The 23,634-nt window shown below is 43.0% G+C and overlaps 2 protein-coding genes across 2 annotated transcripts; one reads left to right on the forward strand and one right to left on the reverse strand.

Moving 5' to 3' along the window:
* Nucleotides 1-324: 324 nt before the first annotated feature.
* Nucleotides 325-9,648, reverse strand: dsc2l (desmocollin 2 like). Its single transcript, XM_076745288.1, has 16 exons — nucleotides 9,351-9,648; nucleotides 9,068-9,158; nucleotides 8,742-8,938; nucleotides 8,548-8,652; nucleotides 7,961-8,116; nucleotides 7,553-7,697; nucleotides 7,299-7,459; nucleotides 7,067-7,201; nucleotides 6,757-6,942; nucleotides 6,393-6,640; nucleotides 6,060-6,202; nucleotides 4,240-4,461; nucleotides 3,036-3,257; nucleotides 2,623-2,735; nucleotides 2,170-2,499; nucleotides 325-1,750 (listed from the first exon to the last, which is right to left on the reverse strand). The coding sequence occupies exons 1-16, from the start codon at nucleotides 9,387-9,389 to the stop codon at nucleotides 1,553-1,555; spliced, it is 2,691 nt and encodes an 896-aa protein (XP_076601403.1). The 5' UTR covers nucleotides 9,390-9,648; the 3' UTR covers nucleotides 325-1,552.
* LOC143329419 (desmoglein-2-like protein) lies at nucleotides 9,136-23,314 on the forward strand. The gene is made up of 15 exons (XM_076745286.1): nucleotides 9,136-9,206; nucleotides 13,288-13,505; nucleotides 14,096-14,218; nucleotides 14,848-15,003; nucleotides 15,111-15,252; nucleotides 15,353-15,516; nucleotides 16,274-16,408; nucleotides 16,526-16,711; nucleotides 16,823-17,094; nucleotides 17,218-17,360; nucleotides 17,458-17,679; nucleotides 18,113-18,343; nucleotides 19,285-19,412; nucleotides 19,546-19,887; nucleotides 20,196-23,314. Exons 2-15 carry the CDS (start codon nucleotides 13,452-13,454, stop codon nucleotides 21,168-21,170), a joined length of 3,273 nt encoding a protein of 1,090 aa, XP_076601401.1. The 5' UTR covers nucleotides 9,136-9,206; nucleotides 13,288-13,451; the 3' UTR covers nucleotides 21,171-23,314.
* Nucleotides 23,315-23,634: the final 320 nt, after the last annotated feature.

Raw genomic sequence — 23,634 nt, forward strand, 5'->3', positions numbered from 1 at the left:
CTTCACTGTTCAGAAAATAAACAGGTTCAAAAATGTGTTGTTGCTAAACTTTGGGGCAACTGCTGGCATGGAGAAAATTGGATAATTACAGGAAAGGCACAGTGGTCCTTTGTGTTAATGTGCACCAACTTGATCTGAAAAACGCTGCAGGTAAACATTAGCTACACCAGGAGGGGTAACACTGTGTGCTGCCTATTGCGCAAACTTAAAGTGCCACACCCAGTAAATCATTCACCACCGTACACACAGGCACTGAGCACAGTGAGCAACTGTTCACTGCACTCATGCTCTGTTTTATCTCTCTGCCAAAGTACAAAGTCAAAAGAGTTTGAGACGTTCTTTTAATGTGCAGAAAAATCACACTGTAGCATGAGATCGGAGCTGTGCGCAAAGCTTTTGTTGATGTGGTGGAGTTACAGTCAGCTTCAAACTGCTCAGGATCTGTTCAACAACACATTTATTTCAGAAATCTTATTTCCATTAAATTAAGCTCAGACTTGTATAAAACTACATCTGCTTACTTTAGCACACATTCATCAAGAGAAACATCTTTGAACAACCAGGCAAATTTACAACTCGAACAACTTGAATATACACACGTGAGAATTCAGATTCCCTTTCATGAGCAAGCACAAGGACATTTCTCTCATCTGCTAAGCTTTTCTTTTGTCTGGTCACTGTCGGTGTATTCAGAGGGTTGCAGGCGGTGGCGGTAACGCCTCACTCCTCCCTTTCACACCCTTCTGCTGACTTTGACAGGATTACTTTAAGAATGTTGTAACAACCTCTGTGGCACAGAGGGCTGAAACTACACCCAGTCAACGGTCAGGACCTGCGCTGCTCAGCAGTGTTTGCACAGATATTTACTGTATGATTTGGAAAACTTGTGGAAGACGCTCAACATTATTGTTTAAAAGCGATAAATAATGATCAACATGTAATTTGGAAGCAAGTACTTACAGCTGAAATACTGAAAAAGGCAGTATTAGTGTTCTTATTTAGTTATTTTGTTTTATTTTTCTTTAAAAAATATATAAAAACTAAACAAACATTTTAAATTGAGCCACACAAAACTGTCATTTCCTGTGAATAGTAGAAGATTACCAACAATGACCAAAACACCCCAAGTGATAGAAAGCCCCACAGCCCTTTACTGCACATTTCAATACAACTACCATTATGAACCTGCAAAACCAACCCCCCCCCACCCCCGCCACCCCCCAAAAAGGATGAATGGGTCTCGCTGATGGGTGGATAAATGGAAAACCAAGACTCTGAATGCAAACAACATGCAACACACAACATAAAGTATGTACAACTAAATGCATTTGGATAATTTTCAGTGCAAAAGACTTTTTACCAAAATGGAGCAAAGAGGAAAAAAAAAAAAACTAACAACAAAAAGCAAAAGCAGAGCTGTGTGCACACACTGTGGCCACCTGCTTGTATTTTTTCTCATTCATGTTCAGGGGCATGCCAAGCATTCAGATCCCAGGCCTCTCCACATCCTGGACAGTGAAAAGTAAACACCATTCTTTTACAGTTTCATTGTTCATGTCTTTCTGCAGACGTGTGCCAGATTTTTGAACTTTGGTCCCAGTGTGTTTAGGAAGCTGAGGTCATTGTTGTCGCCATTGTCACTGCAGCATCCGATGGAGCCAGCGACAGAGCCCGCCCCCTCAAACCCGTAGGCGTGGATGATGTCGTCTGCATAGCGCCCGTCCTCCTCTGCTCCCATGAAGGCCAGCTTCTGCGAGACAAAATGGAAGGGAGAGGAAGCGGGTTATTACTCAGGGCGGACTACGCCTGAGCTGTAGGAGGGGAGATACTACCGATAGAACGAGGCTGCTCAGGATATGACTGGCAGTCAGATATTACACAGCGAACAAACAACTCAACAAAGTTAGAGACATAATATTTCCCACCAAGAAGCTGAGAAATATTAAAGTTTACAGAGGATACCATCACAGCTTAGAGGACGAGATTATATTGCACATGAGAGTTACTCAAGTTTTTACAGATAACAAAGAAGTTATTAAACCTCCGAGAATGAAAGGTGTACACATCTGCACATCTTTCACTGTGCCACACTTTCCTTCCACTTGGACACATTTTGGTTCTTCTATATACATTCAAAAATCTTCTCTTTTAACTTTAAAACAACATTACCTGCTGTAGATAACGGCCATTTGTTTGCCAGTTGTGAAGAAGAGCGGAGTCCTGGGCGAGGTACCTGCTGTCAAAGTCCATGCCGCTACCAACAAGTTGAGTATTAAACTGTTGAGCGCCGTACTGGCTGTCATACTGGCCGGAATAGTACTCCTGCATATCGCTGGTGACAACGCCGGACTTGTATATCCCATTCTCATGTGTGCTTTGGACTCCGATCGTGCTGCCGCTCTTGTTCCCCGGCCATCCTGGACTCATCATGGAACCCTTCACTGAGCCCTTGACTGCTTGTTCAATCCCACCAACGGGAACAGTGATGAGACTTGAATCCTGTCGAGCAAGATGACAAAACAAAACAAACATTGGGCAACAATTAAATAAGTGAAGCAAAAACAAAGTTTCTCTACAAGGGTTATTATAAGCCCAGCAATGCTTTCATTATTATGTCCTTACCACTTCTTCCCCGGGGGCCTCAGTGTTTGATTTGAGCAGGATTCCACCACTATCTCCCGCATCAATTTCCATCTTCTCTCTCTTTGTCACACAGAAAAAGGCGAGCAATAGGCCTGCAACAACAAAGCAAGCATGTTAGAAATGAGCGGCAAGAAGTGCTTTTTATAACAAACAGTGCTTCATGTGCGGTAGGCGTCACAAGAGTGAGCATAATGACGTGACACTTTATAATACCACCACGTATCATTGCTCAGTACCAGATAAACAATGCATAATTCAGTGACAGAACCTCTAACTTTCTACCACTCCTCTTGTGCTTTCACACACGCATGAGCACAAAATTTCTGTTTCATTATCTACACAGTGTAGCCTACACAATTCTGCTGGCAAGAGTGTAGCAGTGGGGGACTCACAGAGCAGTAGGAGGAGGGCCAGAGGCAACAGCATAGCCAGTAAAGCTAGTGCCCCCAATGACACAGAGCTCTGCTTGGCCAAGCAGGCTCCGTTCCTGCACTGGCAGATCCTCACTTTCACCGTCTGTTTTCGACCAAAGCCCTGCAGATCTGTAACGTCGATGGGAACATTGTGTATCCCCGTAGGAAGCACTTTGATCTGCTTCAACGTAGCTGCAGTGTCTGAGGAGGAAACACATGTGGAAAGAGTATGAAGAGATGTAGTTCACTGAGAAACAGCTTGAACTGTGTGAAGTGAATTTCTCAGGACAGAGCAGAGTAAGGGTTCATCTTCATGCTTTTAACAAATACTTCATACAAAAATCAAAAGGCACAGAATGCAAAAAATCTTGCCCCTGCAGCAAAATCTGTGTGTCAAAAATCAACTTGTGCACGCTTATGTCCCAAAACCGGCCGATGTTATCGTCCAATATCAGCTTCTAACTGATTCTATGAGCAAATATGTCACCTCAAAAGTAACCTGCAGTACAGAAGACATGTTTGCAGCTCTTTAGAAACAGTGTCAGCATTGCATAGTTTGTCCACCAGGGAGCACAAGTTTATGTTTCATCCCAGAGTGCTACAGTATTAAACTGCTACTTACACATTTCTACATCAAAGCAAACGATCCGGTAACGTCACATGTATAACAAAGTCGAACCTCACTTTGCCTGCAACACTTCTGTCCTTCTCGCTGACGTCAGAGTTTGAATGCAGGACTTTCATCTATGATTTTGACACTGTGGTTTTGCTACTATTACTTGAATAAATGATCTGGATTCTTCTTCCACCACAGTTGGTTTCAGCCTCAAAAAATCATTATCAGTCGAGCTGTAAATAATCTTATGTCTGCCTCTGGCTCGCTCGCTGGCCAGGAATGTTTCTCTTAGATTTTGCAACAGGGGTTTGTTTTTATAGCTTTCACACACACAAACACACAAAAAGCCTTGGATTGTGTTGTGTGAGTAGTTTGAACATTTCAAACAGAGCTTTTACAGTCTCAGTAATGTTTTGCTGTCGTTAAACGCGTCTCCAGTCAACTACAGTCACCAAACCAGGCTACGCGGTGTGAGTAACTGATACAGAAAAAAAAGGATTTATCCAAATATTTTCCCCATCAAACATTTAAAGTCGTTTCTGTATTAAAAAAAATACAACCACCTACCATTATATCTTGTCACAGACCATTTGCCATCGTTATCATGTGGCAAACTAAAGCTGAAGGGGGCAGAAAAGGGAGACTGGTCGTTGTCTTCAGCCACGACCAGCACAGAGCCGAGCTCTCCCTCCTTCTCGCACAGCACCAGCTCGCTGGTGGGGACCGTTGGCACGTTGTCGTTGACATCCTCCACCATAATGAGGACTGTTCCCGTGCCTGTCTTGGAGCCTGAAATACATTTGTATTTCATTAGTACTGGTGTAAGGCAAATGAGGGCATGTCAGCAGTGAGGAAAAACAAGGCAGACATTGTTGCGTTCTGACATCAGTTAACTGGAAAATGCTGACATGTATCTGGGATAAAGACTGCATCTCGCCAGGCTTCAAGTGATGTGTTTGTGCCTGAATCACAATTGTTTTGGAGCAATCGGTGTCCTAGGAGGAACTACAGGTGTGGTTTAGGTGTGATGACAGCTATGGGAAGTGACTGTTGGTCCAAAAACAACAACAGCGATTCATGAGGAGGTTAGCGTCGATGCTGCAACAGCATCAGTTACACCAGAACTCTCCCGGCTGGCTTCGCCAAGAGTCTTACTGCGTCATGAGGATCGCTGATCTGATTGGTTGAAGTGACAGACAGATCGTTATCTGCCAAGTAGGGCAGCACCGAATACCATTTTATTTCAATTTGAAGCTTCTATTGAGGTTTTCAAAGGAAACTTTTTTAAGAAGCTAAAGTAAAAATCCTTGAACAAAATCCTCAATGTGAAGAAAGTGATTGGATCATCTCATTAGTCATTTTTTACTTTTTAATTACATTTGTGTCATCAACATAAACGCACGTAGGCAGCAGACTAATGCAATCCAGGCATAATATAATGATGAAATAATAATCACAGGCTTAGATTTACTGCTGCTAGACCGCCCCGTAAACACAAGTGGGCGCGTGCGTCCCTTTGTGTGCAGCAAGCACAGAAAATGTTTTCGAAAAGGCCAAACAGTAACAAATATGAAAGGAGGCAGAATATTCCGTAAGATAAAAGCACGCTGTGAATGTTTTTTCAATAAATTTTGGACTTTACAACACTCTGGATTTACTGGAAATCGCATCACACCAGTTGGAGACAATCCCACGCAGCCACCGCTGGAATCCAACTGGACAAAAAGTAGAATACTAATAATATTAGTGTTGTCTAATGTTTAACTGTGCAGAAATACCAGGGTATTTTTTCAAAGTTCTTGCACTTTTCCAAACAGTTTCCAAGGACAACCTCCCAGATGCTTGTGCATAACAAATCATCTGAGGCGCCACATTACCGGATAACTGTGAGTCATTGCACACGACTTGTCACATCACATCCTGTCAACAGGTGAGACAGAGCCAGAACATAGCTGGCTGTTTTGTTCAGGCAGATACTGGTGAGGGTGGAGCAGGGGTTTTTAACAACCGAACAATACCACACAGAGACGTGACCGTGACAAACATGCTGTGTGTCGTGATTTAACATGAAGACTAGAAGCCTCTAAAACCAGTTTTCTTGGTGACAGCATGATGGACATTTGCCAAATGTGACAGAGACAGTGAGTTAACAGATACTGAGTATTAGCACAGCAGCAGTGTCAAAGCCTGTGATTCCTTTATCGCTCAAGGGTTTGTAAAGTTCAGCAGAACTGTGGAAGCACAGGAGATGTACCTGACCATATGTTATTACCTGAGCAATATAAGCACATTTTTTTGTGATTCTAATAACAACTTGAGTTCTGTGAGGAGTCTTATGCAAAAGAAGTCACGGAAAGGGGAACATTCAGCATTTACAAGCAACTTACTCGCATCAACAGCCTTCACGGTGATGTTGTAAATTCCATCCTGGACAAACTCTGACTCTCTGTCAATTGTGTTGGCAACCTTCAGCTCTCCGGTATTCCTGTCGACATTAATCCAGGAGGCTGGGTCCGTGACCTTGTAATAACTGAGAGACAGAGGAGAAAAAGTACTTGTGTATTAGCAGCACATTCTTTAATTCAGCAGTGAAAGTCTGCCCTCCAGTGTTTAAGAGAAGCAACAGTAACTTGAATTGGGGTCTGGGGGACCGGCTTCGGTTGTGTCAGCCACATGAAAGTTCATTTCTTGAAGACAAGTATCAAAGGAAGATGGCTCACTTGATGCCTTTGCTGCTGTCGGTCTCTGGATCTACTGCTGCGTAAGTTCCTATCAGGGTGCCGTTTGGTACATTCTCTTTGACAGTGAAGCGGACGGTCTGAGCTGCAAACTGTGGACCCTCGTCGACATTGGTGACAGCGACGTCCACAGGGATGGACACATACTGGGCCTGCGTGCCTTTCAGGTCAGCTTCATTACGCGCCACAATCTCAAGCTTTATGTTCTTGGTCTTCTCATAATCTATGGGCTGGAGAAACAAATCTGTTGTCAGCGCTGTCGGCCTTGATTTTTCATAATATGTTAGTCTGTCATGTTAAATAGGTGTACTACTATTAATTTCATCATAATCCAATGAAATATTACCTTCGTGACATACAGAAGACCCTCATTTGTTTTGGGGTCCGTATCAATTCTGAAATTCCCGTTTTCGTTCCCCTTGGCGATGACAAATTTGGAAACCCAGTTCGGCGTGTTGACCAAATCCTTATCCTCAACAGGGATTCGGAGGATGAGTTTGTCCTTTTCATTCTCTGTGACAGAGACGGTGTACTAAAGGAAACAAAAAGAGAGAAAACTGTAAACAGGTTGAACTCACACACTGTTTTTACAGTCTGCACGGTGATCACAAAAGGCTTCACATGAGAAGACAGATGTGTCGGTGCTGGTCACCTACAGCTGTTTTTGTGAAAGTCGGGGGGTTGTCGTTGATGTCAGTCAGAGAAATGGTTGCTGTTCCGGTGTTGAAAAGACCATTTTGTGCACCATCTATATCTTTGATTTGTACGACGATCATGTACTTGTCTTTCACCTAAAGGAAAAACATGATAGAAGAAAAAGGTAAGTGTTAAGCTAATTTTCATTGGGACTTCAGAGTAAATTATTAATACAATGGTGCCAGTGCCCACCTCTCTGTCCAGCGAGCTACTTGCGCCTGCTGTGGTGAGGACACCCGTTTCTGGGTTGATGGCAAACAGGTCTGATCCAGTCAGGAGACTGTACTTGATCTTGACGTGGAGGGTTCCTTCCTCATCTCTGTCTGTAGCATTCACCTTCCCCACCACTGTACCTGTGGAATAAACGTGATCACAGAGTTTATCATCACCCACACAAGGGGGCCCAAACACCGCAGGATTTCCGGTGTATATGTCTTGGTCCTTACCTGGATTGGAATGCTCGGGCACAGAGAACTGCAGCGGCCCCGTGAACGTCGGCGCGTTGTCGTTCACGTCGTCTATGATGACTTTGAACGGCAGAGGGTCGTCCGTCGGCAGTTTTGTATGAATGTCGAACACCCTTGTCGTTAACTGTGAGGGGAAAAAAAGGCAGTTTTGGGTTAACACACTCAAAAATACAAAGGAGTGCAAAGCATATCACGTGGCTTCATCTATCTTCAATGCCAGACCAGTGCTCTAAAGGTTATTCACATAGTAACCACTAGGGTTACTGAACTTTTCCACTGCTTTATAGCATTTTATTGACCAAACGATAAACCGGTTCTGCAAGAAATAATCGTCAGATTAATCGATGAGGAGAATAATCACTGGTTGCAGCCCTATTTCACCCTCACCTGAAATACTGGGAACTGCTCACGATCAATGGCCTTTCGCACACTCAACATCCCAGTGTTCTGGTTAAAAGAGAAAATATCATCCGGAGGCTGACTGTAGCCTGGTCCAGTCAGGGTGTAGTACACTTTGTGCTCGGCTTCCGAGTCTGATACAATCTACAAAAGAAATGGAATACTTAACATTTACACGTAATAATAATACATAAAACAAGGAGACAATTAATGTAAAATTCAATGGAGATAAACCCATTTGATGAAAATAAGGACCAGGATAAAGAGAATGCATCACATATATACGAGTAAACACAGTTCAGCACAGATTCATTCATTCATAAACCATCTTTCAAAGTAAACTTACAATACTTAAAAATGGTTATAGAAAATTCTCTTAATGCAGGTGTAGACACACCAAAGGGATTAATCACTGCTTAAATTCAGCCAAAAGTCATATCATGAATGGGTGCGTCTGGGTGTGAGAATAACATAATCTGGAAAGAAAAATGAGGCAGAAAAGAAAGGCAGGAGGAAAATGAGCACGCAAAGACTTTAAACACACCACAATGCTGAAGTTTCAAGCCTAAGATTACCGTTTCGATGTCTTTTGGATAAGGTCCTGAATCATTCTCTAGAATGTGGAAGTCTGGGGGACTCCAGCGTCTCTTGGTGCGCTTCAGGACTTTTTGGCCTGTGTGCTGTGACATGCAGGCAGGTCAGGGGTGCTTCACAGAGAGGTGCATTTACATTCCGACTTACTTCAGGACAAAACCAGGCACCAGCTTACCTCTCTTCCCTGCGTTGCACTGCGGACGAGGTGGACTTCCATCTCACCTTCCACGCCGCTTTCTCCCACAGCCCGCACAGAAAATGTCCGCCCGTCTGCCGCCACCTGCACCGGCGTCAGAGCCACCACTTCCCCGGTCCTCTCGACCATGAAGAGCGGGTCCGACACGACCAAGCGAACTGATTTACAGCCGATAACTTCAGCGGAGAGGCAAAGGTGAAGTGAGGTTACAAAAACAAAAACAAAAGCAAAAAAACAAAAAAACAATGGAAATCATGCAGAGGAGGGGAAAAAGAAAAAGAGGATAGGAATAAAGAGGGGAATACCTTTAATGACTTGGCGTCCAGCCGGAATAGTTTGCGACACATTCACGGACAAAGTGTTCGCTTGGAAACAGGAATCGACACGGGACAGGACCTGAAGCAGAGGGTCGAGTTTCACACAAGCTTCTCACACAACAGACAGGTAACATTCATGAAAAGCGAACCTTTAATTACATTATAACAACATTCCTCTTTACTATCGACGAACGTTAGAAGGAGAAATCTTGAACATTTGCATCTATGAAGGCTTTTCTTCAGGGACCAGAATAAAAGCGGAGGCACTCACCGACAACAGGTAGATGCTGATAATTAAAACATTCGCCATTTTTCACACACTTTGTGACCAGACGTCGTCCTGGTCGGCTGGAGGAAGTTGATCACCACCGACGGTAAATCGACCTGAGGCTGACTGACGAGCGTGAAAAGCGCCGAAGCAGAAACTCGTCTACTCCCACACTTGCGCCTTGTGCGGAGACAGGTCGACTTTATTCTGCTATCTGCCGCTGTCGACGCTGAATCAATAGGCTGACACACCTTGACAGCCCGCCCCACCCAGCCTGTGGGAGCCTGCCTGGTCGGATTCAGCAGGAGAGGCACCTCGGGGCTTTACGTCCTGTTGCTGACTCCCTTAAACTTTGCAAACATGTGTATATTTTCCTCCAGCAGGGGGAACCATTGCTTGAATATTCTTGCAGCTAAATCAACTGTAGGCTGTTGCAAAGCATCAAAACAAAGCTACACACCATATAATTTAGTAGAGTTGTTGTTGCGCCACATGAGCTGCAAATGCATCCAAATGCACTGCAATGTCTTCCATGTGTGTTATATCGGTTTGCATTCGTGCCAAGCAGGTGTGTGAGCGACAAGTAGTGAAGTGTCTGTGCGTTAGAAAGATTTTGGCAATATCCTTTTGATAGTGACTGTTTGTCCACTTGTTTTTCAAGAGTATCTGGTCTGAGAAACCTCTCCCAGGTCTTCACAGGAAACTGACCCCTGCATGCCCCTCCTCTGTCCTCTTGCAGCTCCACTGAAGCATTCTGGTGAGAGGAACAGAATTGGGCTCCTCACTCAACACCGCAGGAATGTGTGCTGAGTGGAGCCTGGTGTGGGGGAGGCTCTGTTCCCACAGGGAAGCGCTGACTATCTCTATAAACTGCTGATAAAAAGTGAGAGCTGGCAGGGCCAGCAGCAACAGGCCAACGTCCTTTAAAATATGTCCCACTCAGATCTGCAGTAATGGGGGCAGACCCTGTTTGAAAGTGCACTTGGGAAGCGAGACTATGTGGGGCTGCGACAGGAAAGGTGAGAGAAATGTCAGGCAGGCTGTGAGTCATGGGCGTGGACATAATGAAAGGGCTCGAGGCTTACAGTCTTACGAGTAAATGTAAAACAGACTGAGTGAAATACCCTGCTGTCACTCCCAAGCTAAAATGAAAGTGAATTATCTCTGTCTTCATTGTGTGTACAGACCACACAATATAAGTATGAACAGATCAGTCCGTTATGTTTGTGCTTGCTCTATTGGTGACACGGTGTCTGTCCTCTGTCTCCCGCACTGTTCACTCACTGTGAGGCTTCTGCAAAATGAGCCACAACGAGGTGCTTTAGGTTCTGTAAATAAAGCCTGACTTAATGACTTTTTCTGAGGCTGGAAGAAAAGAAAGCCTGGGGTGACTCAGGATGACTCTTGAGCCGTAACTTTACAGGATTTATACACAAAATATCTTTACGTCTTTAGATGACTTCATCCAATTAATTTGAACTGGAGTGCGGTTCTGTCACAGGGTGTGCTGTCTGGTATTGTTACCATCTTCGCAGGTGTTACACCAGATGAATCAATCCGCTGTTGCGAAAATCTGATTTGGAACAAATGGCCTGCGTGATGACACCAAACACTATGTGCTGCCAGGGCGCAACGTGAATGCCAGAAGACTCATAGCAGTTGTTTACAGGTAGCACATTTCGTAGGTGCAGCAGACAGAGAGTTGGCATTGCTCCGCTTGCAACAGCTGCACGTGTGTCCCTGAGGTAAGAAAGTTTTCTGAGCCCGCCTTATGTGACTCCTCCACCCTGCTCTCCACTCCCGTTGGGTGAGTGCCAGCTGAGGGCAGGGTGGAGCAGCCACACCATGTGCGATGCTTCGTATCTGGGTGAGACAAAATGCCGAGTGGTGTTTTTTTTTTTTTTTTTTTTTCATACGTAGAATGACGTCACTGATAACTACGTGATTATTAGTGTCTGACTACTTGCAGTAGTGATCGTATCAAAATGAATGACATCAAATATTGTGAAATATACAGTTGCCAGTAAAGCTACCTGTTTATTAGAGACAGGCACACCTACCTGAAACAGTTTACCACAACAGCGAAATAAATCCTACCTTAATATGTGTGTTTGAAACTGTTTTAGCTGGTGTTGACTCAACTTCATGGTCATTTTTGCTATTGAGTTGTGCTGTGATATACTGACAGGTGTTTCTATGTGTTTACCCCCAGAAATGTAAATGTATTGGATGAGATAAAGCCTCCAAAGCGACCATAAAGTTGAACCAGCACCTCTCTGCAAGGGTCCTGACAAAAACTTAGAAAGCTCAAGAAGCTAGGATTTATTACAGAGCTGTCATATTAGACTGCTTTAGTTTCAGGGAGATGGATTTAACAAAGCCAAAAATACTCACAAATACACTATTTATTCTTATTACAATCGTTTTTAATTCAGCTCTCCAGTCTACCGTAAGTTATACCATTGCAACTAATACCTGAGAAATTATCCTTCCTGATCTACTGTACCAAATCCAAATCTATTGGTCTGTCAAAACAGCCATTACAGCGACACTAAGGTGCTTTGTGAAGCAGTGTTGACACTGAAATGCTGCGTCCCCCATAAGCCGTTCGGTAATTCAAACCGGACGGACATATGACACCCAGCTCATGTGACAGGCTTTGTGACAGACTCACTCTGCTGCATTTTCAGCATGGACTACACACACATTAAAGCGGCCATTCACCTTTTGTTGGTCTTTAAACATTTCATTCTGTCAAATCGGTGTTGAATTTCCAAATGACTGAGAAATTTGGTAGCTTCGAGCTCACACGGTTCAAGTGTGTGTTTCTGTCCTCCCTTTTTCTGATATGCAACTCTTGTATGTGTCATATGGTACCATAGGAACCGCCCAGTCACCTTTGTGCTGCTGTTACACACTGAGTGAGAATAAATAATAGATAGTTGAAGCCACCACTCTCATTGTGGGGAAAAAAGGACAAAAAAAAAAGACGCAAGTGCGCGTCAGTTCTTGTTCGTGTCATTTCACTTTCAGTGAAATGTCAGCTGAAAGCATCATGACTCAGTTGTAGAAACTGATGTTCTTATCAAGATAAAACCAGCCCTCCCCTACACACCTTTGGACATGGGAAGCTACAGTTTCATGTAACTTGGCAACACAAACTCTCACTGTGCCAATATTTACCTTTTTTTCTGCCAACGCCTGCACACACACACACACACACACACACACACACACACACACACATATACACACATATACACTCACATGCTTGTACTTCGATCCTTATGAGAACACTCACTGAATTAAAGCATCTCTAGCCCCTTCAAACCTTCTAACCTAAACCTAATTCTAACACTGAAAACCAAGTCTTAACCTTCAAACATGAGGTTATGAGGAGCTAACATGTCCTCCCTTTCCAAAAATGGCCTCGCTTTGCTGGTTAAAAAACTTGTTCTGGTCCTCAAACTGTCGCACTCAGAGGGATGACAGCCTGCAGCTGAATGCTGGAGTGGTGAACTCAGAAACAGAGGTGCACTCTGGGAATGTCACAGGCACAGGTGAAGTTTTGCAGATGAGTGAGAAAGTTTCCCTAAAAGGTCTCCAAGACATTAAAAAAACTCAAAATCTCAAAATCATAAATAGATAGTAGGCTGGACTTAATCCCATGCTGCAAAGTCAACATGGGTTTGTTGTTTTGTTTTATTGTTATGCATCTTTTCTTTATACACACATACTTTTACACATTGCCTCTCCAGATTGCTAATAAAAGCTTGTCTGTCTGTGTTCGGACACCTTTAGTTTCCAGTTTTGGAGTCGTTTCCTCTCAGTCCAGACTGCCTTTTCTTCTCTCGCAGTCAGAAACAATAGGCTGCGCACAAATATTACAGCTATGCACAAAGTGGCCACCCCACCTCCCTTCTCCGCCTGTTATCAGCAGGAGCTGGTGCGCAATCTAACTGAGAGGACCCGCCTATCGCTGGAGGAGTCCGTACCCTGACGGAGGGTCAAAGTCTGCAGGAAACAGACGAGAGACCGCACTCAGACTCGAGCTGACACCATTTCACTTCGGCAGCAGGATTTAAAACTTTGTTTCTCAAGCCGATGGCTCCGCTGCTCAAATGCTGCCTCTTTATTCTACTGACCGTCCTCCTAACGGTGAGTAAAAGCGCTCAATATGTTCAGAATGTCGGATTCATTACCGTGTGGGGAGTAACTGTTCCTCATCAGGTGTGGCTCTCTTGTTGTGGCGCATCATTTGCATTCGTGTGTGCTGACAAAGTTAAACCACTGGGTATTTGCAGTAGATGACTAGAAAGAGTAAAAGAAGTGTTTACATGGAGACTGGTCACGGAGCAGCGCTTTTCTTTAATTATTTCCTCTCCGGCAGAACAGCTTTCCAGAAACACTTCCCCCCCAAAAAAACTTTAGAGGCTCGCTCAAATCCAGCTATAGAGGAGCTTTGACACCACTGAGGTGTAGATTCTAATATGGATGATGATATTAAAGTGCTCCAGTTGTGCATTTCTAAAAGCAAAGTAAAGGAGAAGATGGATCAACTGTGCTTTTATTTATTTATTTGCTGTGAGGACACATTTATGACATGTATGGCCTTCAGATGTATAAGACAGAAGGTGTAAAGGAGTGCCAAATGTGTGTGAGGCAGGAGAAACCATGTGCCATATGATTATGTGATTATTCCACAGGTTGAATGATCCACTTTTTCCTCCCTCTCTGTTTACCTGCAGCTTGTTCCTGTGAGGGCAGGAGGAAATGGCCCTCAGTTACAGAGACACAAGAGAGAATGGATCACAGCTCCCAGAAAGCTAAAGGAGAACAACGATTACACCGGCTTGCAGTATATTGCCAGAGTGTGTACTTGTTTTTGCTCTATTTCTGTCTGAACAATTTGATTAAAGCTGAACAGCCTGATGAGTATTTAGTGTTGGTACAGCAGCACTCCTTAAAAATAATTACATCCTTGTCAAGCCAATTGAATGTATTTTCCAACTCACAGGTGTTTTTTGTTTTTTTTTTTTGTTTTTTTTCAAAGCCTAGCTTAGACTATGTGTGAGATCAGCTCCACAGACATGGGCAAAATTCCAAATTCATAATGAGTCAGTTTTAGAAGCAGTACGTGTCACTGAATACGTCTTTGTTCCGACACTGAGACACACGTCTTATCTAGTTTCGTATCTCAGCTGTATTGTTTGAACCCTTAGGCTCTGAGCCATGCTGTGATTACTGTCAGCCAGGTTGCGAACAAATGAGTTAGGTTGCTAACAAACAATTATGACGATCTGTGCGTGTTCGTTCTCATCAGCGTCAGCAAAAGCAGTTTGGATGTGACACTTCAGCTTTGTGTACATTTGAGTTCAGAAAACGATTATTTTCTATGAAAAACTTCCCGCATATAAGACATGATTGAACCTCTCCTTGTATTTGTGATATGTTTCCTGATCAGGTGGATTCATTTTGTGTTTGTGGTTCTGTTTTCCAGATTCGTTCTGATAAGGAGAACGACACGAGGATTACTTACTCTCTGTTGGGGCCTGGTGCTGACAAGCCCCCTGAAAACATATTTCGTGTCCACCCTGAAACTGGCTTTGTGAAAATCTACTCCATTCTGGACCGAGAGAAGATCCCAGTGTATAACGTAAGATAACTTGCACACTCTCTGTCTGTAAAATCTAAAACGTTCAGCCATGCCCTCAAGTTGTACAGTGAGGAAATGTTAAAAAGTTGTAATGTCTGTTTTTGTAGTTGAAAGGTAGGGCAAGATTCCCCAACGGGAGCTACGCCGAAAAGGATATTGACCTCAAAATTGTTGTTCTGGATGAGAATGACTGCCCACCGGTCATTAAAATACAGCAAGTCGGATATGTCAATGAATCAAGTGCAGCAGGTATTTCAAGACATCTGCAGTGTATCTGCGACATGGCAAAGTATTTTTACCTGGACTCAATGAAGTGATGTATTATTTCATTCGTGTTGGTGATTTCTAGGTACTGTTGTGATGAAAGTGATAGCCACCGATGCTGACGAAGAGAACACGCTCCACTCCATGATCTCCTACTCCATTGTGGAGGAGAGTAACGTCGGTGGGATGTTCTTCATCAGCTCTCAGACTGGAGAGATCCTTGTTCGACAGAGCACTCTAGATAGAGAGGTGAGTCTCTTGACTGGAATGAAATTCATCTCTTGTACAGCTACTTATATTCATTAGAACAGCCTTCAACACAATAGTCTGATCATTATCACGCAGTAAATCTCACTGTCACATTACGTGCATCTTCCATTAGCTGTTACTTTTGTAAGTAGGTCATATCTCATGCATGACCTTTATTTGTATCGGTTAGTCAAATTAGTATCATGATACTGTGTAAACATCTATTTTCTACCAGAAACTGTCAGTTGTTGAATCACAGTCACTGAGAAAGACACTTTTTGTACATTTTTAACAAATATTAAGACGGAATCATACTCATGTTAGTCAACAACATTTTCTGGAAACCAACAATCAGCTTCTGCAGCAGGGCTGATCTCCACCTTGTGACCTTGTCACCTAGTGAATCTGCGTGTGTCTCATCACAGAAAAATGTGGTCCTGGAGACACCTATTGGAACGGAAAGTAGTACAGATGTGGTTTTGGGTACTTTGCCAGGTGTTTATATGTGTGTCTGTAGACAAAGGTTGCCGCTGTGTCTGTGCAAGATGTCATCATGAAACTTCACAGGGGTGTAGCTGATATCAAAATGAAGGTCAAGTTCAAAGATGTGTGTTCTGACCCATTTGTACTGAGTACTCATGAAACAGTGTAGTAATGATTACAGAATCAACACGTTGACAGGCATCGTGGCTGGCGGGATCCCATCACAAGATGGTCTCTAGTAGTCACTGCGTTGTGTCTCTGATCTATTTTTTAGAAAAAAGATACATATAAGCTCACTATAAGAGCCTCAGACATGAATGGACAGCTGGGAGGAAACACAGGAACCGGAGAAATTGAGATCAAAATTCAGGACATAAATGACAACATTCCCACACTGGAAAAAGAGTCGGTAGGTTTTTACACACTCACCACAACCAAAACTTCCATTCATCTCATTTTTACTGCCCTGTGTAATAATGCTGTACAGTTGTTCTGACGCAACTATCGGGGTGTGTTTAACTTGCAGTATGAGGGGAGTGTGGAGGAGAACACCATCAATGTGGAAGTAATGAGGATCAAAGCCCTTGACATGGATCTGATTCACACTGACAACTGGCTGGCTGTTTTTGAGATAGTTTCAGGGAATGAGGCAGGCTATTTCAGTATCACCACTGACTCGAAGACCAATGAGGGGATCATCATGATTAACAAGGTAAAAGAGTGTCATCTCATTTTGATGGGCTGAAATTCTGTGAAATGAATGAGTCTGATTCAGTGAGCACTGCGATGACTAATGTGAACTCCACTTGCTCTGAATCTGCAGGCGTTGGACTATGAGGAACTTAAGATGCTCAACTTGGAAGTGGCTGTTTCCAACAAAGCGAAGTACAATTTTGGCAGTGGGTCCATGTCAGTGACCCAAAAATCCTACCCCATTAAAATCAATGTGGTCAATCAGAAGGAAGGCCCCCGTTTCCAACCAAGTGTCAAAGTGGTGACTCTCTCTGAGGACCGGTCTTCATTTTCCCTCAGCAGAGTCATCACTAGCTACGCTGCAATTGACAGTGACACACTACAGACAGCCACCGGCGTAAGGTACAGCCACAAAGTGAAAGAAACAGCAGATGTATAAATACCTCTCTTTATGTGTCTGAATTCATGCATTTTACATGAATAGCTTATTTTTGTCCTCACATTCATGGATTTTCATATTCATAGGTATGCCAAAATCCTTGATAGTGACAACTGGTTGACCATTGATTCGAAGACAGCAGATATCAGGCTGAATAAGCAGCCTGACAGAGAATCCAAGTTCTTGGTCAATGGAACTTATTATGCCAAGATTATATGCATCAGCAGTGGTGAGTTCTGTTAATATGACAATTATCATTCTTCTCCAGTGGACTAATAAGGTGGACAACAGGTTAACGTTAATCTCTCTTTTGACTTGGTTTCCAGACATTCCCTCAAAAACTGCCACAGGGACCATAGCCATTCAGGTGGAGGACTTCAATGATCACTGTCCCGTACTGACCACTACCGCTCACACCATGTGCCTGGAGGATAACGTCATCTATGTTACAGCCGTAGACGGAGATGCGTTCCCCAATTCAGCACCGTTTGAGTTCAGTGTGATTGAGGGGAGGAGCAAGGGGAAATGGACAGTAGAGCCTTTCAATGGTAAGAATATAATTACAGCTTGGCAAATTTCCTGCAAATCATTGTTAAATCCACATCCAGCCTAACCATTTGGCCTAAGAGGCAATTTTAGACAAATTCAGCTCTTGTTTTTAACTCCAAAACATTACATTTCTGGAGAGCTGTATTCCATTTAAGTGTTCCAGTTTCAGGGCACTGCTGTTGTGCATGTTTAATCACTGGTATGAATTACTGAGACACTCTAATTGAATGGAACGGTCATTCATTTTGTTTGTCTCATCTGTTCTTTTTCTGCCATGACCAAGTAAATGTCTGTCGTGAAAAATGTCCATCTTGGTTTTATTGCTTCTGTTCAAAGAAAGGATGCGTTACTGTACATATATATTACAAGGTGCAAAAACTCCTCTACAGCTCGTGCAGCATGCGTTAAAATGTAGGTCTCATCTTTCTTCAGCAACCACAGCCATACTGCGGGACCACGCCAACTTGTGGCCGGGCCATTACAAAGTAGCAGTGGAAGTCAAAGACCAGCAGGGAAAGTCATGTGACGATATTCAGACGATGGATGTAGTTGTGTGCACTTGCAATGAAAACACTAAAAGCTGTGTGTCACGCAGTACAAAGACCACAGGCTTTGGAGCGTCAGGTATCCTGCTGCTACTCCTGGGACTGCTGCTTCTGCTGCGTGAGTAGAGTATTACGTTGTTTTTTTTCCTGGATCTTGGTTATTTTGATTAGAACCATTAAAGTCCTGCAACAAAGTTACTTCACATGGTAGAACATGTTGTAGCGTGCTTGGAGAGAGTGATGAAAGAAAATGGGTAGGTTGCAGATAGTTTCTGAAAGTGACAGATCATGACTCTTACATGCATTACACAATTCTTTGGCATTTTTTCCCCATAAGTGAAAGGTGTACTGTGCAGGATATGTCGGTTGCTGTTTGAAGTCAAACATTAAAAGTTGGCCCCTCCTCCCCAGCTCAACATGACTGAGAGAGCTTTGGAGCTACAGTGAGGAAGAGAGGGAACAAAGTCATACAAATAGATAGGATTTAGGTTCTAAAGCACAAATAAATATGCCCACCTCTCTGCACAACCCTGCAAGGAGGTGCGGCATTGCCGAATTTTGTATAAATTCAGCGGAGTGTGTGTGTGTTTTTGTGTGTGTGTGTGTGTGTGTGTGTGTACTTCAGCCCCACCCTTGGTCAAACAGACACACAGACCTGCAGCTCTTGACACAGACAGAGCAGGGAGGAGAAGAGAAGCGGAGACAGCCATGTAATCTGTTCTGCTTTTATAGAGTCTTAAGCTTGCGCTGCTATTGGATGGGGGGCTACATGCCACTACCCTAAGGCTGACGCCCAGAAACGCCCCAGGCATCGCAAAATGCGAAGAAAAGTTTGAAAAGTGCAGACAGAGGGCAGGCCCCTACACGTACAGACACCGCCACACACTTCAAATGGGTCATAAGTCATGATTGATTTATGAGTCTGTACATTGTTTCCTGCATCGTATATATTTAAATCCCCTCGATGAATGAAAGTAATTCATTGATTGATGATTTGACTTAATTTGTGTGTACTTTTATCAGAATTTCTGTTGACACAGTGTCAAACATGTGTTTCAGTGGTGCCCCTTTTGCTGCTGTTCTGCTTGTGTGGAGATGCAGCAGCTATTGGAAATTTCAAGCCCTTGCCATATGATGCCAAACAACAGCTGATCTCATATCACACTGAGGGACAGGGAGAAGACAAGGTACTGTGATTAGTTTAGCCTTGTTATGAATGGAGCTTGTAGAATATTTATATAGTTTTAGTTTTTAAAATATGTTAATCAAATGTGTCAAAAACGCTGCATCTCTTGACGGGTTCTCGTATTTTTCTCACAGGAAGTTCCTCTTCTACACGTCCCGGTAGAAGTTGATGGCAGCGCAGTCAATGCCAAGGACGTCAACAACTTTGGGGGAAAGGGGTACCTTGACAGACTGGCTGATGTAGGAGGACCAGCAGGTGGAGGGGCGGCCCTAGGTGGTGCTGTAAACACTTCAGTCTGGACTTCTGAGAACAGACAGCTGTCCAACCAGTATAACCATACCAGTGGGCTAGTGGAAATGGACTACACAGGTGCTGGGATGATGGCAGGACAAGAACATCTCTTCTCCCAATACAGGAATGAGGTCTTTGATGGGATGGCGCTGTCAGACCAGTTCCTGGAGGAGTATTATTCAAGTGTGAGTACATAAAATGTCATACCAGTCTCATCCAAGTCTAATGTTTTTTTATTCAAAATTTGGAATTTTAAGCTAGTTTTCATTACATCTCACTGATGAGTCAATATTTTAGAATTAGCTTACACTGCTAGAAAGAAAATCAAGCTTAAAAGAGATTGACCTCAGAATATATCCACCAGAATGTAACTTTAGCCAGTTTTCATTCCAGTATGTTTGAACAAGTAAAAGCTGTATCAAACTATCAGAAGTGAAATGTTAAGTATGGCTGACTTTGGACTCAATATATTCTGGTTCTGTGTTTTTTCCAGAAATCCAGCCATGCAGCACTGCAATCCCAGCAGAAGGACGCTCTTTTGGTCTATGACGATGAGGGTCAGGAATCTCTGGCAGGTTCTGTAGGTTGCTGCAGTCTTCTTGAGAATGATGATGACCTTTCGTTCCTCAATGACCTTGGGCCTAAATTCAAAACACTGGCTGAGATCTGTCAAGGGTCAACCTTGGTGACCGAGTCTGTGGGTGCAGGAGTTTCTGTCCCTCCACCCAGACCAGTGTCTCCTTTCAAGCCCTCCACCCACACACATGTCCATACTCACAGGGAAACAATCAGGGACAGGGACCACATAAACATCAACACCTCCAATGTAGCGTCTTCCACCATTGTCAAGGAGGAGCGAATCACTGAGCGAGCCCAGGGTTCAGCCACCATTCCCAAGGTACAAGACAAGATAGCGATTCCCAATCAGACGCTGCTCATACAGCAACCTGCAATGTACTATGCTGCTACACCCATGTACGTAGTTGAGTCCAATCCCCAAATGGTGCTTGTGGCAGGGGGCACCCAGCAGGCAGTGGGTCAAGTAGGCCAAATTGGGCTTAGTCAGGGGCTGGTGCAGGTTGGTGGCCTCCAAGGTTCTCCGGGTGTGGTCCTTGTAGATAGGCAAGTAGGAATGGGTGGGGTGTCAGGGCAGGTGGCACAAGGCCTTCCGCGTGGAACCATCTCAAGGTCCAGACAATTTTTGGTGGAGAATGGGTCTTCAGGTGGAGAGCAAGTTGCACACTTAACACAGGGCTTTGTTCAGGCAGGACATGCATCTGCAGACCAGGGTTTGGAGTTAAGAGGTCCAGGTGTTCAGGTGAAAACTTTTTCACATGGTTCTATAGGGTCAAATGAGAACTCTGGCCTGACAGCCACACCCAAGTTGCAAGGAAGCCAGAGAGTGGTTGTGCAGCATAAGAAGGTCTCAGTGACAGAGAGGAATGTTGAATCTAGTACAAGAGCGTGAAGCAACCATTTTATTCAGCAAATGTCACACTTGTTTTTACATATACCAAAATATGTTTTGGTATGCTAAAATGTACATGTAGTAAATGAATATATGCTGTATATGTTGATATAAGATAGATTGTGATAAATTGTGGTAAAACTGGTAAAAGGATAGTTTAGCCTTCTTAACCAAAAGTGCAATACTGTATGTCCTTGTCTGATGATAACACTACTACTTATAATAGCTAAAACATGGTATTGACTACATAACTATCATGGCCATAAAAGCCACTGGATTTCCATACATTAGTTGAAAGTGTATACTTTACAGTATTAGTGTAAAGTATAGAACTGGGACAAAGCAACTTCCTCATTACATTCCAGCAGAGGGGAAGGCTTAGCAAAAATTGAAGTGTGATTTCCCCTTTCCTCCAGTCTCAAGATCAACCTGTTAGGCACCAAATGACAGCCCTAAAAGCACTGTGTTTATTCCAGGTACACAACTAGTATGGCTCAGGGCGGTAACAGCCAAAGTAAGCAGAACAGAACTAAACAAAGACAAACTGGAAAAAGCAGAATAAAAAGAAAAAGGTTAACGCCCCTACATTCCCCAAAGCAGCTATAAATGTCAGCTTGATTATTTACAGTTAGTTGATGCGGGTCCATATCAGATCAAGGACCAGGAAGGAAACCACCACACTGGTTGCAGTAGGCCTTATATTAGTGGAGGCTGCAACTGGAAACCAATCAAACTTACCGTCTGATCATAGCTTTCCAAATGCAACTCAAACAAATCCACACACCAATAAGAACAGGAGGAGAGAGAAACACAAAACGTATAATTCACCAGTGCAAGAACAAAAAAAAAAAAAGATTATAGGTTGGAACACGAGATGGCTAGTGGGAACATTCGGTCTTTAGGTCAGTAGTGGAACTTAAGCGCTTCTAAAATCTCACAAGGTTATCATAATGCACCTGGCAAGTAGTCATGTCATTGGTACAGATCAATACTCCCATTAAATCTGTATAGTCATACTATTATACGTCAATATTTAAATTAGAACAACACAAATTAACAGATTTGTTAATGAAATTATGTGAGTTCGTAGAACCTTTAGTCACTCACCAAATGTCCTGTTCAAATGCAACATAATACATTTATAGGATGAATATAATTATACCGTAAGCCGTTGAGAGCGACCCAAGCAGAGGTAAAGCAAAGTTTCTGTGGCGAATATAATGTTTTAAACAATATAGACTTTAAACATTAGATTCTTTAGAGTATTTTTGAGTGAAGTGTGATTCTAAAGATGATTGTGTTGCGTTGTGTAATATTTTAGCCGTGCTGTAAACTGTTCTGCTGACCTTTAGATTTTTTAACTTAGTTATACTGTAACTAATCTGGCACTGTTAAATGGGTGGCCACTGCTTCCTTGGAAACTGCATAGAACATAGATAAACACTGTTTGTACTGTAAACCTTAGGAAAGCACCCTCTGCAGAGCAGCCAACACCAGAGTGTTTGAATGATTTAGTGCACCAACAAGGGATTGGATCCTTTTATCAGTGGACAACAAAGTCGTTACAGACCATAAACCGCAGAAGAGAATACTAAGGAAATTCTCCGATTTACTATTGCACTCATTTTATTATTTCTGCAGAACATGTGTGGGTCTCTAAATTGTACATTAACAAGAAGCCGAGTGTTAACTCCAAGAGATCTAAAGTGCCAAAGTTGTATAAATTGTGTACAATAGCATGATGGTTCTATTTTTACAAATGTATATTGTGCCATAATTAACAGGCTTTTAATACGTTGTTTTTTTATTGTGTGTTTGTGTGTGGGCGGAAGGGTAACGTAATTTTGGTGCGTGGATAGGGAAAGAAAGGGATAGAGAGATCAAGGATGAGGTTGCCAAGCACTGAAAACATTTGGTGGAATGACACTGTTTGATATTGCTGTTCTTGACCTGACAGGTATTTTCATCTCTGGTTTGTGATATGCTGTATTGCTTGCTGCTGTATGCTGTGCTACAGCATGTGTCGCTTTAGAACAGTGCAGCAATACAACAGCAGCATTGTACATGATAATGAGGATGTTTCCTTATATTTTTTTTTTTTCATTCTTTCATATTTTCCATTTTGCACCTCCTCTCATAATAAAATCAAACAGAAAATGAAACTGTTATATTGACCTTATTGTCTGACTTCACAGCACTCTAGTATTAATAGGTAATATAGGAACATGCTCATGCACTACATTACAATACAGGTAATGTTAAGTATTGCAAATCAGAAATCACATACCTGCATGTGACCCACATGGTTATTTCACAAGATAGATAGATACTTTATTCATCCCCAAGGGGAATTCACAGTACATGAATACAATGCACATAACTGCAGATTTTAACTGTTAACATGTTAAATTGGCATTGCTGTGGACACCTTTAATAGGTGCATAGGTAGGGTAGAGGCACAAGT

The sequence above is a fragment of the Chaetodon auriga genome, chromosome 12 (genome assembly GCF_051107435.1).
Source record: "Chaetodon auriga isolate fChaAug3 chromosome 12, fChaAug3.hap1, whole genome shotgun sequence".
NCBI classification, from domain to species: Eukaryota; Metazoa; Chordata; class Actinopteri; order Chaetodontiformes; family Chaetodontidae; genus Chaetodon; species Chaetodon auriga.